Here is a 12680-nt window from a genome sequence, read left to right as displayed (position 1 = left end):
AGGAGGCCCAAGAACCTCCTTAGCCATTAGGTTAAGAGTTTCTGCTTTGGACCCAGACACACTTGGGTTCAAATACTGACTTTAGTGGTGCCTGGGTGGCTCAGTTGTTGGGCGTCTGCCTTCAGCTCAGGCCATGATCCCAGGGTCATGGCATGGAGCCCCACATTGGGCTCTCTGCTCTGCAGGAAGCCTGCTTCTCCCTCTCCTACTCCCCGTTTGTGTTCTTTCTTTCTGCCAAATAAATAAAATCTAAAAATATATATATATACTGACTTTACTTCTTTTTTTAAAGATTTTTGTTTATTTATCTGAGAGAGAGAGCATGCCTAAGTGGGAGAAGGGGCAGATGGAGAAGCAGGCTTCCCACTGAGCAGGGAGCCTGAGGCAGCTCAATCACAGGACCCTGGGATCATGATCGATTGCAACCCCAGACAAAGACAGATGCTTAATGAACTAAGCCACCTAGGTGCATCCTGACTTTACCTCTTCACCAAAGATGTCAAACTGGAGAAAGATATTCTGTGAAATGGAGTAATCTGTAAAATGAGGATAATAATACCTACTTAAAGGGTTGTTCTAAAGATTAAATCATCTAAGAGCTGAAGGAATTTTAACACAATACTTGCCCATCATATGGCAAATATGATGAGGCCTCAACCAATGGTAGCTTCTAACACTAAAGCCAAGAAAGATTTGGTAATTTGGTAATCTCAGACACAGGTGTATCCATTTATATGGCAGAGCCATGCCAGGAACTCAAGCCTGTGTTATCTCAAAACTCCACATTCATTCCTGGGGCACCTGGGTGGCTCAGTGGGTTAAGAGGCTGCCTTTGGCTCAGGTCGTGATCTCAGAGTCCTGGGATCCCAGCCCCGCATGGGGCTCTCTGCTCAGCGGGGAGCCTGCTTCGCCTTCTCTCTCTGCCTGCTGCTCTGCCTCGCTGTGATCTCTCTCTCCGTCAAATAAATAAATAAATAAATAACTCCACATTCCTTCCATTTTACCATGCCAGCAAGCTATCCTAATCTCCGTCATAAAATATTTTTCTAAGAATCCAGAGGTCTAAACTTTCAGATTAGTATGATTTTTAATCTTTTGCTGTGATTATAGACTCATAAAAATATAAATCAACCTTACTACACTATCCAGAATTAGCTATTAGTATTTTGTTTTATTTTCCTCCAGTCCACATTGTTCTCCGGAAAGGTTTCCTAACTCAGAATTTCACTGGCAATAGTATAAGATAGCGCCTGGCTTACACTAATAAAAAATTTTGAGGGGCGCCTGGGTGGCTCAGTGGGTTAAAGCCCCTTCCTTTGGCTTAGGTCATGATTTCAGGGTCCTAGAATCCAGTCCCCCATCAGCTCTCTGCTCAGTAGGGAGCCTCTGCTTCCTTCTGCTTCCCCTCTCTCTCTGCCTGCCTTTCTGACAACTTGTGATCTCAGGCTGTTAAATAAATAAAATCTTAAAAAAAAAAAAAAAAAAAGAATGCTGATAGCTTTTAGGCCTTTTAGCTAATGTCAAGTGTTATATCTATTCTTATCAGCGTAATATCTGACACGTCCTCTATCCTAGAACAATATATTAAATGGATTTTTGGAACTAGGAGCTAGAATAAGACCTTGCTCCATCCACTTCACTTCTATTTCTTTGATTAGCGAACTTAAATATTGTTTCCTTGAATGTCTATTTCTACTTTAGCGGACTGCCTGTTCCTATCCTTTGCTCGTTTTTCTGCAGGAGTATTAAGTGTTTTATCCGTAGAATTTGCTTTTTGCAATACAAAAAAAAAAAAATCTTGCTGGTTGTCCATGGCTTCAGAACTCTGGTGGAGGCCCACAAAGCCGCGGTAGCCCACTAGTTAACTTTCAAGGCCAGCGGGAGGCCTTTATTCTCCAAGGCGGAAGGAAGGCTTCCACGAATCACGAGGGCGCGAATTGCTGCAAAGGCGTTGGCTCTCCGGGCCTCGGGAGGAACTTCTCGCGAGATCTCAGCCGTCCTTGGTCCTCCGACCTGACTACAAATCCCGACATACAACGTGCCTGAAGGTCCAAGCGCACGAATGAAGGCGTAAGTCCAAGGTCATGTGTCTGTGTGCGTAAGGCGTCTCGTCATCTCTCCCACGCCTTTTTCTGCGGCGTCCACCTTGGCAGCCATTTTGTGCGGCAGGTTCTGGAACCTCTGAGCCCCGCGGACTCTATGGTTGAGCATTTCAGGGACTGACCAATCGGAAGCCAAATCTCTGATGAAAACCCCGCCTTCACCCGCATGAAGGCGGGAACTGCCACGAAGCTCCTGTGGAGAGAGAGGAAGAAGCTGCGGAAAGCCAATAAGAAAGGAGGACTTGAGGATGTTAGCCAATGAGGATGCGGGAGGATTGCGACCAATGAGACTGGGGGGACACCGGGACACGTGGGTGGGGGAGCTGAGTGCTGAGACCTAGAGCTAAAGCCGGGAGGTGAGTCAGTCACCTTGAGCGGGGCAAACGCTGTGGTCGGTGTAGGGACAGCGGGGCAGTGGGAGTGCAGGTGACTCGGGGTCGGAAGGCAGCGATGGGCAGGGGCGTGGGCTGGGCTGTGTGAAGGGGCATTTGTTCCCCGGGCCGGGAGAAGCGATGGTTGCCTATATCCTTAACAATTAATGTTAATTACCAACGGTAACGAGCGATTAACTATCCCCACTGAGGCGGGCCGAGAACAGCTGTGTAACATGGGCAGCACTCTGCCGCGCACCGACCCAGTATCTGCCTCCAAAAGTCTTCCCTGGAGACCACCCTCTTTAGCAACGTTTTCTTATTGGGGTTTGGGCCCTCCTTCCTCTACTGAAGATCCCCGTGACCTTCCTTTGCAGACCCTTTCGCGCTGTCCCTCTGACCTCTAATGCCCTCCTCAGCTGGGGCACGGTGCAAGGAAGAACGTGGTGGTCCAGGGAGGGAGGACGGACGGGGTGAAGGGGACGACCGAAGGTCGCCGCTGTACGTAGACGACTGGGCTGTGAATGAATCTTTATTTTTTCCTCTGCAGACTGAGAAAATGCAGACCACCGGGGCACTACTCATTTCTCCGGCTCTGGTAAGCTGCGGCTCCGGGGTGATCTGTAGTGCCAGATGTGGGACCTGTCGACATGTAATGAATGACCTGAGAGAAGCTTGGCATCCAGATGTTGTTGGCCTTTTGGGGGGGAGGGTGTAGTGATGCAGTTAACCCCTGTTTATTTAGACCTGTAAACCAAGCTTTCTTGGCTTTGGAGCGTGGTCAGAGTCTGGAGATAATCTTGACACCCAGGCTGGCTTGGCGGTAGCCAGACAGCCCACTGAAGCAGTCAGTCAAGCTTGGCCAGAACTCTGCAGGTGATTCCAGTGTTCAGCCATGTTTGAGAACCACTGCATTTTGTCAGCATGTTTCAAGAAAGCTCGGTTGCAGGGAGGCTCTGCTTAGCTGGTGGTTCAAGGAGCCTTCTTGACCCAGTCCATACGGGGTGTGTAACAGTGAGTACACTCTAACAAAATAAGATTTCCCCCTTCTGATTCTTTGGGTGATCCGGGTGCAAACCCTCCCTGTCCCTAGTTTGATGTTAGTGTGGTTTCTTCCCTTCTGGGATAGTGATCAGGGCTGTGCCCGTAGAAATGAACTTTGGTACCTGGGTTTAAATGGGAAAGTTGCCACTGCTAACTGCACCTGGGTCTTGGACAGCTGTCTCTGGTGTAGGCCTGTCTGGTAGAAACAGGAATGCATTAATTGACCTTGAAACACATTGGGCGTTTTTTCTGTTTATAATCTTGTCATTTTTGACACAATTTCAGCATCTAGGTTTTCCCGTTTCCCTTGCTTGATTTGGAGGAATGTATCTTTCTGATTTGACAGATTCGCTGTTGTACCAGGGATCTAATCAGGCCTGTGTCTGCCTCCCTCTTGAGTAGGCCAGACATCCCAGCTAAACAGGTAAAGGACTGTGGGCCCTCCTGTAAATTTCCCCAGGGGCACCTGCCTGGCTTAGTCGGTAGAACGTGCAACTCTTGATCACGGAGTTGTAAGCTCGAGCCCTACATCGGGTGTAGAGATTACTTAAAAATAAAAATCTTAAAAATTAATTTCCCCAGCGAGGGGTTCTTCAAGATAGGGACCTTGTAATCCAGAGTAGAAGGACAATTAGAGAATCTGTGGTACTTTAATAGCTCTTAGCTCTAAGTACCCTAAGGTGAACGTTGTAGGTGAGAAGTTTGCAAAAATGAAGTTTCCCTAACCTACAAAATTTCCCTGGCCCTATTGGGAAATGGGCCTGAGGACTGATTCCCAGCATGCTCTGCAGTCTTGAGCATTCTCTTCCTACCAGGCAATTTGCCAACAGTTTCAGAGCCCAGGTGGGTTGAGTGAGGGTATGGGAGTCAGCAACCTGTCCTGTGCCTCACTACCTCTCCTTCCCTGCTTGCCTCCCAGCCATCCTATAGCAGCAACTCCCCGCTCCAGGTGGCCCGACGGGAGTTCCAGACCAGTGTTGTCTCCCGGGACATTGATACAGCAGCCAAGTTTATTGGCGCTGGGGCTGCCACAGTTGGTGTGGCTGGTTCAGGGGCTGGCATTGGAACAGTGTTTGGCAGCTTGATCATTGGCTATGCCAGGTAAGTTTGGGGGTGGCCTAGAACATCTCCTACCGTAAATTCCACCCCATTTGAGAGAAGCCTCAGCAGGAGCTCCCGCTAGCTCGGAGTTGATTCCATCGACCTCCTGTTTTCTCCAGTGATCTCTGAATCAGTATTTAGATATGTCTCCAACCTGGCTGTATTAAACTTACCATGTCGGTACTCTGCTTACCTGTCTAAATCCCCAGGATATATATAGGTTAGGCCCTCTCCCAGTTTCAGCAGCCTACCCCACCCCCCCGCCATTGGCCCACTCTTCCTATGTCCTTCACCGCCCATGCCCTCACCCCTTCCTCTCCCCTGGCTGGCATCGATCTCTGTCCCTGGCAGGAACCCGTCTCTCAAGCAGCAGCTCTTCTCCTATGCCATTCTGGGCTTTGCCCTGTCTGAGGCCATGGGGCTCTTCTGTTTGATGGTCGCCTTCCTCATCCTCTTCGCCATGTGAGGTTCCATGAGGGTCACCTACCCGCCCCTGCTGCTTCGACTTCAGGCCATGCCGGTGCTGGAGTGTGCTCAGCTTTACCATTAAACACAACGTTTCTCTAAACCCATATGCCTGTGCCTCTGTCCTTTGCCCCTATGGAGGGTCTTGGTGGAAAGCTGGGACAAGGGAAGTGGGAATGGGTCATCCGTTCGTGGTTTGCAAATCTTCAGGGCTGAGAAGTGGCACTGCCATGACCTGAGAACATGGAGGGTTCCCTTTATTTCTCAGAGGGAGCATGGATTTCTCCAAGTAATGATAATTGGTGGGTTTTTTCCGTTTGAATTTAATAAAATAATAATGTGTCATTCTTGAGGGGCCTAATTTGCACCAAGCTCTGTTTTAATTAGGTATTTCTTTTCTTTTTTTTTTTTTTTAAGATTTTATTTATTTATTTGACAGAGAACACAAGTAGGCAGAGAGGCAGGCAGGGAGAGAGAGAGAAGCAGGCTCTGCACTGAGCAGAGAGCCCGATGCGGGGCTCGATCCCAGGACCCTGGGATCATGACCTGGGCAGAAGGCAAAGGCTTTAACCCTCTGAGCCACCCAGGCACCCCTAATTAGTTATTTCAACAAACGGTTTATACCTGTTTTACAAATGAGGAGACCAAGCCTTGGGGCAGCAAAATAACTTGTCCAACATCACAAGAGTTGGGCAGTGGAAGAACTGGGGATTCCACCTCAGGCCAGCCTAACCCGTTAACTGCTGTGCTGTCCCATCTGTTTTTGTGACAGCCCCACAAGCAGGGTGGCACCGATAGGGAAACAGTCCCAAAGAAGTGATGTAGCTGATTGGAAATGGAGGCGGGCCTCCATCTGCCTGCCTTTAGTCCCACTTGTAAGTTTCACTTTCATTCTTAGATGAAAGAATGAAAGACACTTTTTCTTAGAGTGTCTAAACATTCTAGAATAAGCAGATGAGGTACAGTTCCTGTTCTTGGAGAATTTATAGTCTTAGCCTTGCTAGGGAAAAAAAAGGGGTGAGGGGTTTTTTTGGTTGAACCAACCAGTAAATTGTTTAGAGAGCCTTGCACAGCATCTTCCTTGTGGTTTCAGTCTTGGCCCAGCAGGCTTCCCCAGCTTGGCTAAAGCGTGACTGATAACCCAGGGAAGAGAGCGCTCAGCTGGTCTACGCACAACCACTGCTTCTCTAAGCCCCAGCATGAGCTAACTGTAACAAAATAAACACAGAGGTGCTGGTTAACAATGATCTGTCTCAAATTGGATGGTCTCAAAAGTGGTAGAAGTAGGGACCCATTTTGTGAAAGCCTTATACCACTTCTGCGAAATGGCGAAACCAAGAATATTCCTATCCAGCTGAAGGTTAGCTAGCAAAGAGGGTTGAAACACCAAAAAATGTGAATTAAGAAGAATGGATACAATTTCCATGCAACTAAGGAAAGTCTGCAAGTATTTAAGTGCTAAGCATCCTCCTAATAGTCTTGGGGAAAGCAGGGAAATCTAAGATCCTGTCCTTAAGTAGTTGGGGGCATTAAGAGTGGAAACCTTGAACAGTGTCCCACATTGAATATGTGGATACAAAACTATGTGCTATAGGTGAGGGAGAGCAAGGAAGCCAGTGGGGTAATAACCTCAGCTAACACAAGAGCTCTTGGGGGTCAGGTGCAGTGCAAAGCATTTTCTGTGAATGGCTTCCAACATCCCTATGAGGTCATTTTTACAGTCAAGGAAAAAGGCTCAGAGAGGTGAGGTGACCTAATGAAGGTCACACAGCTGATTAGTAAAGCTGGAATTCAAACTTCAGAACCTGTGTTCTTATCACTGTGCTGACTCACCTAAGCTTTACCCAAGTTCACTGACATGCCCGGTAGCACACAGCACATTAGCAGTTCCAGTCCCAAGTCCATCTGACATTCATTCAACAATCATGGTCTCATATCACAGGATTTTTCAGCCTTGGCACATCTGGGGCCAGATAATGTGCAATGTGTGGTGGTAGGCAGCATCCCTGGCCTCCACACCCCCAAGTTGTAACAACCAGTTAAACACCCAAATGTCTCCTCATTGGGGGCAAAATCACTGCCAGTTTAGAACTACTCATCTCGGGGTGCTTGAGTGGCTCCGTGGATTAAGCCTCTGCCTTCAGCTCGGGTCACGATCTCGGGGTCCTGGGATCGAGCCCCACATCGGGCTCTCTGCTCAGCAGGGACCCTGCTTCCCCCTCTCTCTCTCTGCCTGCCTGTCTGCCTACTTGTGACCTCTCTCTGTCAAATAAATAAATATAATCTTTAAAAAAAAAAAAAAAAAAAGAACTACTCATCTCCCATAATCTGCTGCTTGTCCTCTTTAATTCTTAAGGTTGTCCCCAACAAGCTACTATTAGAAGCTGAAGCAGAGGGGCGCCTGGGTGCCTCAGTGGGTTAAGCCGCTGCCTTCGGCTCAGGTCATGATCTCAGGGTCCTGGGATCGAGTCCCGAACGGGCTCTCTGCTCAGCAGGGAGCCTGCTTCCTCCTCTCTCTCTCTGCCTGCCTCTCTGCCTACTTGTGATCTCTCTCTGTCAAAAAAAAAAAAAAAAAAATCTTTAGAAGCTGAAGCAGAGCCCAGGAATCATAGGGCCAAAGAGAAAGAATGGAACTCAGGTTGAACTGGCAACTGAGGTATCCCCAAGGGAGCAATGGATTAAACTGGCAATGTTAAAAAAATGGAATGTAGTAACCCTTCGGGATGTCAGGCCGGCATCCTTGCCAGGTCACTCTAATGGTAAATCAAGGAGCAGCCTCCAGGGAAGGTGATTCTCTTGATTTCCTGTGAAACTCCAGGAACCTAATTTTTGGCCAAGGGGCTGGCAAGGATTTCTCTTGATCGTGAGCTCCAAACAGCCTTGGAGTTGCTGGACTTACAAATCCAAATCAGCAAGTTTGGGAATGTAGTTGGCCTAGAGAACCCTAGAGAGTGAGGGGAGAATGCTGCCCCACCCCAACAAGGCTAGTTAGTCAATTACTATTGCGATTCTTTAGGGTCTTTAGGGGGGAACCATCTTGCTTAATGCAAAATACTTACAGAGGTGTATGATTCTTCGGTGAGGATCCGCTGTTTTCATTATACTTCAGAGGCAGTGACCAAAAACAATTAGTACCTATTCCAGAAGAGCTCAGCATGGTAGCAAAGAACATAGAGGGGAATGCAAACAAATCCCTGCCACTTCTCAACTGGGTAATTCCCCTGAGATTCGATTCCTCACCTCTAAAATGGGGATAAGAACAATTCACGGTGGTGGGGACAATAAGATAATACAGGTAAATGTATGCAAATAATGATAATACATGTAACATATGCATTGCAGTGTTAATGAGATACATGTAACATTCCATGTATTCAGAGAGATGTAATAACACCTGTATTCCTAAATTTTTTAAGAGGGTACCTGGCTGGCTCAGTTGGGAGTCCATGCAACTTGATCTCGGGGTTGTGAGGTTTTTTTGTTTTGTTTTGTTTTATTTAAGATTTTATTCATTCATTCGACAGACAGAGATCACAAGTAGGCAGAGGGGCAGACAGAGAGGCAGGCGGTGTGTGTGGGGGGGATGCAGGCTCCCCGCCGAGCAGAGAGCCCGATGCGGGGCTCCATCCCAGGACCCTGGGACTATGACCCGAGCCAAAGGCAGAGGCTTTAACCCACTGGGCCACCCAGGCGCCCCTCGGGGTTTTGAGTTTGAGCCCCACGTTGGGTATGGAGATTACTTTAGAAAAATTGAATCTTTTTTAAAAAGTTATTTAATATTTTTTTAAAAAGTTCTTTAATATAGCTATTCTCACTTGTAATCAGAAGCCACAAACTCCCAGTCCAAGCTCTGATTTTTAATTTTTGTCCAGGTTTTATGACCTGGATGGGAATTCATCTATCCCTGGCATTGAGCCCAGGACAAAAGACTGGGCCTTATGTGGGGGAAGGACTGCTCCTGAGGGACATAGAACTTTGGGGAAGGGGAGAAAGATCTTCACGATTTCTCCTCTTAGAGTTGAGGCATATCAGTGACCTGGACTCTGTGACACTTGCTGGCCTCTGTCCTTGGGGGAGGACATTTGTCTAGTTGCTATGAGCAAGGTGTTACCAAACTTTATCACACTAAGAGACGGCTAGACGCAGGGAAGTCCGACGCTGTGGAGGAGAGAGGCTTGGATCCAAATTCCTGTAGGAAGACAGCTTAGTTGTGTCATCCATCCCCAGAAGACATGGGAGAGGCTCCAGAAGGCACACTCTTGCCCTCTAGCCAAGCTGCCAGAAAAGCAGCCAGAAAAAGTCAGTAAACACTGGACTGAGCAATTCCAGCTTCTAACACTCTGCTGCTAGCCTCTCCTTGGCCTTTCCTCTTCCCTGGCTTAGAGTTACCTGGAGCTCCCTTAGAAGGTGGCGAGTTGGTCCTTTAAGCAGCTGCCATGCTCTAAGGCCCTTCGGGCCTTGACTTGCAGATTCCTTGTGCAAGCCTGGCTCAGCCTTTTGAAAAGAAAAACAGGCATATCTGAGCAGGAGGAGGGGCTGAAATTCTAGAGACCCATGGCCAGGGGAAGGGCAACTCGCTGCCCTGTTCTCATTTCCGCTCTGTTTGTCATGTCTGCAGCATTCACTGGATGTCAGTTCGTGGAGATACAAGATGGTGCTCCATGTTTTCTGCCCTCGAGTATGTCACACGTAGTAGCTAGACAGGGTAACCAAACCAGAAAAGTAAAAAGTAGTATGTGCTGCAATAAAGGTATGAATCACTCGAGGACAGAGTAATTCTAAATGACTAATAAATAGTAACAATAAGAATACACCCGGAGGTGCAAATCATGGGAGAGAAAGTGGTATTTCAGCCTGCATTAAAGATGAGTCAGAATAGTAAGAGTTAATAATTATTGAACATTTACTCTGAGCAGGTATTGTGCACATTAGTTATCACATTATCTCTCTCTTTTTTTAAAGAGTCATTTATTTACTTTAGAGAGAGAGGGTGTGAGTTGGGGGGAGGGACAGAGAAGAGGGAGAGAGAATGCTGAAGCAGACTTCCCGCTGAGCATGGAACCTGACGTGGGACTCGATCCCAGGACCCCAAGATCATTACCTGAGCTGAAATCAAGAGCTGGTCGCTTAACCAACTGAGCCACCCAGGCGCCCCATGTTCGCTCTTCTTTATAGCTACTATAAAGTATTACTGATGAGAAATAGAGGCTCAGTGTTTCAATAACTAGGGTTTCCCCTGGCAGAGTAGAGGGAAAGAGTATTCCAGGGAGAAAAGGTTTGAGCAAAGGCCTGGAGGAGAGACCATACATGGGCAAGTGGGATGCCCATTGTTCAGACAGTGCTTGACACTCTACAAAACGCTTGTAGAACTGTCACACTTAATCCTCAGAAAAACCCTAAGAGGTAAGAATTAGCACCATTCTGTGGATGCAGAAATAGTCTCAAACAGGCTATTTGTAAGCGGTACAGATTAAAAGCTGGAAACTCTTCTGGATCCAAGATGTTTTCTGTCCACTGAAAACAATAGTCCAACTAGTAAGGAAAGAACCCCATGCAGGAATCCTCTTGTCCCCGAGGCCATCTCTGGGCCTCTGCAGACTAGAATCATGGAGGAGGGATGGAGTAGTGTTTTTCTTTGTAAGGTTATCAGTGAGTTGACTTTGACCACCTTACTAAATGAATAATAACCAAACAAAATTCCAGAATCCTTTAAAAATGAATAAAACCTAGTCTGAATAGTCAATAGATACACAGTACAATATTAAAAAGGTACCCATCCATACACACACCTTGGCCCACCTTGTCAGTGATCAAACCATCTGGAGGCAACCACTGTTACCATTTTTTTGTGTATCCTTTCATAGATATTCTGGTATCCTTATGACTATGGAGTGGTAAAATGCTAAACCAACAAAACATGAAATCTGTATAAAACATTGTGTTGATTCATTTCACTTCATGTTAAGTACCTAAGCTATACCAGGCCCCCTGCTGGGTTCACAGACAGTACATGCTTGAGAGCCCCAAGAGAGCGAGTGTGTGTGTGTGTGTGTGTGTGTGTGTGTTGTGGGGTAGCGGTTGGGAGCAACAGGTAACAAAGGACCACATGAAGTAAAATTCAGTCAATGTGGGAGAGGTCCAGGCTGTGACAGTATCACACAGCAGTTAAAACGTTTTCTCTGGAGTCAGACAGATTGGGCTTACAGCCCCAAATCTGTTGCTTGCTCTCAGTGTGACCCTGGTTAAGTGACCGAATCTCCGTAAGCCTCTGTTTTTCCATCTGTCAGAACGGACTAATAATAGTACTTACTTCATAGGGCTGTTGAAAGGAACAAATAAGACAAAGTATACAAAATGCTTGGCACATATTAAGCACTCAGTAAATGTCAGCTAGAGAAACAAAATTTTTATTTTTTATTTCTTTAAAGATTTTATTTATTTATTGGACAGACAGCAAGAGAGGGAACAGAAGAAGGGGAAGTGGCAAGGGAGAAGCAGGCTTCCCACTGAGCAGAGAGCCTGATGCTGGGCTCGATCCCAGGACCCCGGGATCACTACCTGAGCCAAAGGCAGATGCTCAATGAGCCACCCAGGCACCCCAGAAACAAATTTTTAGTCTCAATAAGTGCTGGCTATTATCCACTCAAGTCTATGGTCCCTTATTGGAAAATTCAGGAAACAGTGAAAAGTGTACTTTTTCCTAAAAACCAGACGGGCAGCCAAATAAAACACAGAGGGAGGTTATTTGTTTGATGTACTATGGATATTCACACGTGTACCCTAAATTAGTAAGAATATCCATACATTTTGCTGTCGAAATATCAGCTTGGTTACTGGGAGGTGCCCCAGACCTTACTGGGAGTGTTACTTTCAATTCTGAAATGCGTCTGGGCAAGAGTTTCCGGACAAGATTATGAGCCTGTGTTGTTGCTAAAAAGAAAAGAAAAAGTCTATTTTAGAAGGCTTCTGTGTTTCTTAGTCCATAGTATGCTATTTCACCTTACAAATCCCAGGAAAGCCCTGAGGAATCCTCCCAGGATTTAAACTCACAACCCCTTGATTCCTGTATATTCGAGGACTTGTGGGAAGAAAAAAGACTGAGCTTGGAGTCAGGAGGCCTGATTTTCTTCCTTTTACCGAGCTTCTCTAGGTCTGTTTCATTATCCCTATGGCAACGCCTAGCAACAGTGCTTGGCATTTACTAGCCCCTTCATAAATGTATACTGAATAAACTCTAAAACGAGGTAGTTTTTCGCTCGCCGGTTCTGATTCCTTCCTTTTGGTTCTGTTGCAGGAAGGGGGCAATGGCAGCCTGCCCTCCGTGGGTGACGGTGCGGGAAGCAAGGATAAATTAGAGGTTTTCAGACAGCAAAGAGCCCTGAGCAAGTCGACTCATCTATTCAGAACCTTCCCCAAAGAAGCTCTATCCCCTCTCCTGGCCCATGGACAGGACCGAGGAGGGTCTCTTCCTTCCTTCCTCTCCCTGCCACACTTGAAAATTAAATATTGCACACTCAGCCGCACCTCGGCGACTCCGCACGCTTCAGAGCCTCCTCCCGCAAAGCTAGGGCCAACGCCGGCCCTGGGCCCCGGCTCC

General features: G+C 47.1%; 1 protein-coding gene across 4 annotated transcripts; it reads left to right on the top strand.

Annotated features, from left to right (window-relative positions):
• The first annotated feature begins 2005 nt into the window (after positions 1–2005).
• On the top strand, positions 2006–12595 carry ATP5MC1 (ATP synthase membrane subunit c locus 1). Of its 4 annotated transcripts, none has more exons than XM_082704853.1 (5): positions 2006–2458; positions 3024–3071; positions 3864–3941; positions 4437–4618; positions 4970–5186. In XM_082704853.1, exons 2-5 carry the CDS (start codon positions 3033–3035, stop codon positions 5082–5084), a joined length of 414 nt encoding a protein of 137 aa, XP_082560979.1. In that variant the 5' UTR covers positions 2006–2458; positions 3024–3032; the 3' UTR covers positions 5085–5186. The 4 variants fall into 4 exon arrangements, with proteins under 4 accessions (XP_082560979.1, XP_082560981.1, XP_082560978.1 ...); XM_082704855.1 differs by lacking the exon at positions 4970–5186 and adding an exon at positions 12378–12595 and having other exon boundaries at positions 2303–2458; XM_082704852.1 differs by having other exon boundaries at positions 2411–2528.
• Positions 12596–12680: the final 85 nt, after the last annotated feature.

Source organism: Mustela nivalis, assembly GCF_964662115.1.
Source record: "Mustela nivalis genome assembly, chromosome: 17".
Classification (NCBI taxonomy): domain Eukaryota; kingdom Metazoa; phylum Chordata; class Mammalia; order Carnivora; family Mustelidae; genus Mustela; species Mustela nivalis.
The sequence above is the reverse complement of the archived record's forward strand: the minus strand, read 5'-3'. Positions and strand labels throughout refer to the sequence as shown.

Coding starts and splice junctions, on each gene's coding strand:
- ATP5MC1 (XM_082704853.1), top strand. CDS start 3,033: ATGCAGACCACCGGGGCACTACTCATTTCTCCGGCTCTG. Junction 3,072..3,863: donor TACTCATTTCTCCGGCTCTG/GTAAGCTGCGGC, acceptor CTGATTTGACAG/ATTCGCTGTTGTACCAGGGA. Junction 3,942..4,436: donor CAGACATCCCAGCTAAACAG/GTAAAGGACTGT, acceptor CTTGCCTCCCAG/CCATCCTATAGCAGCAACTC.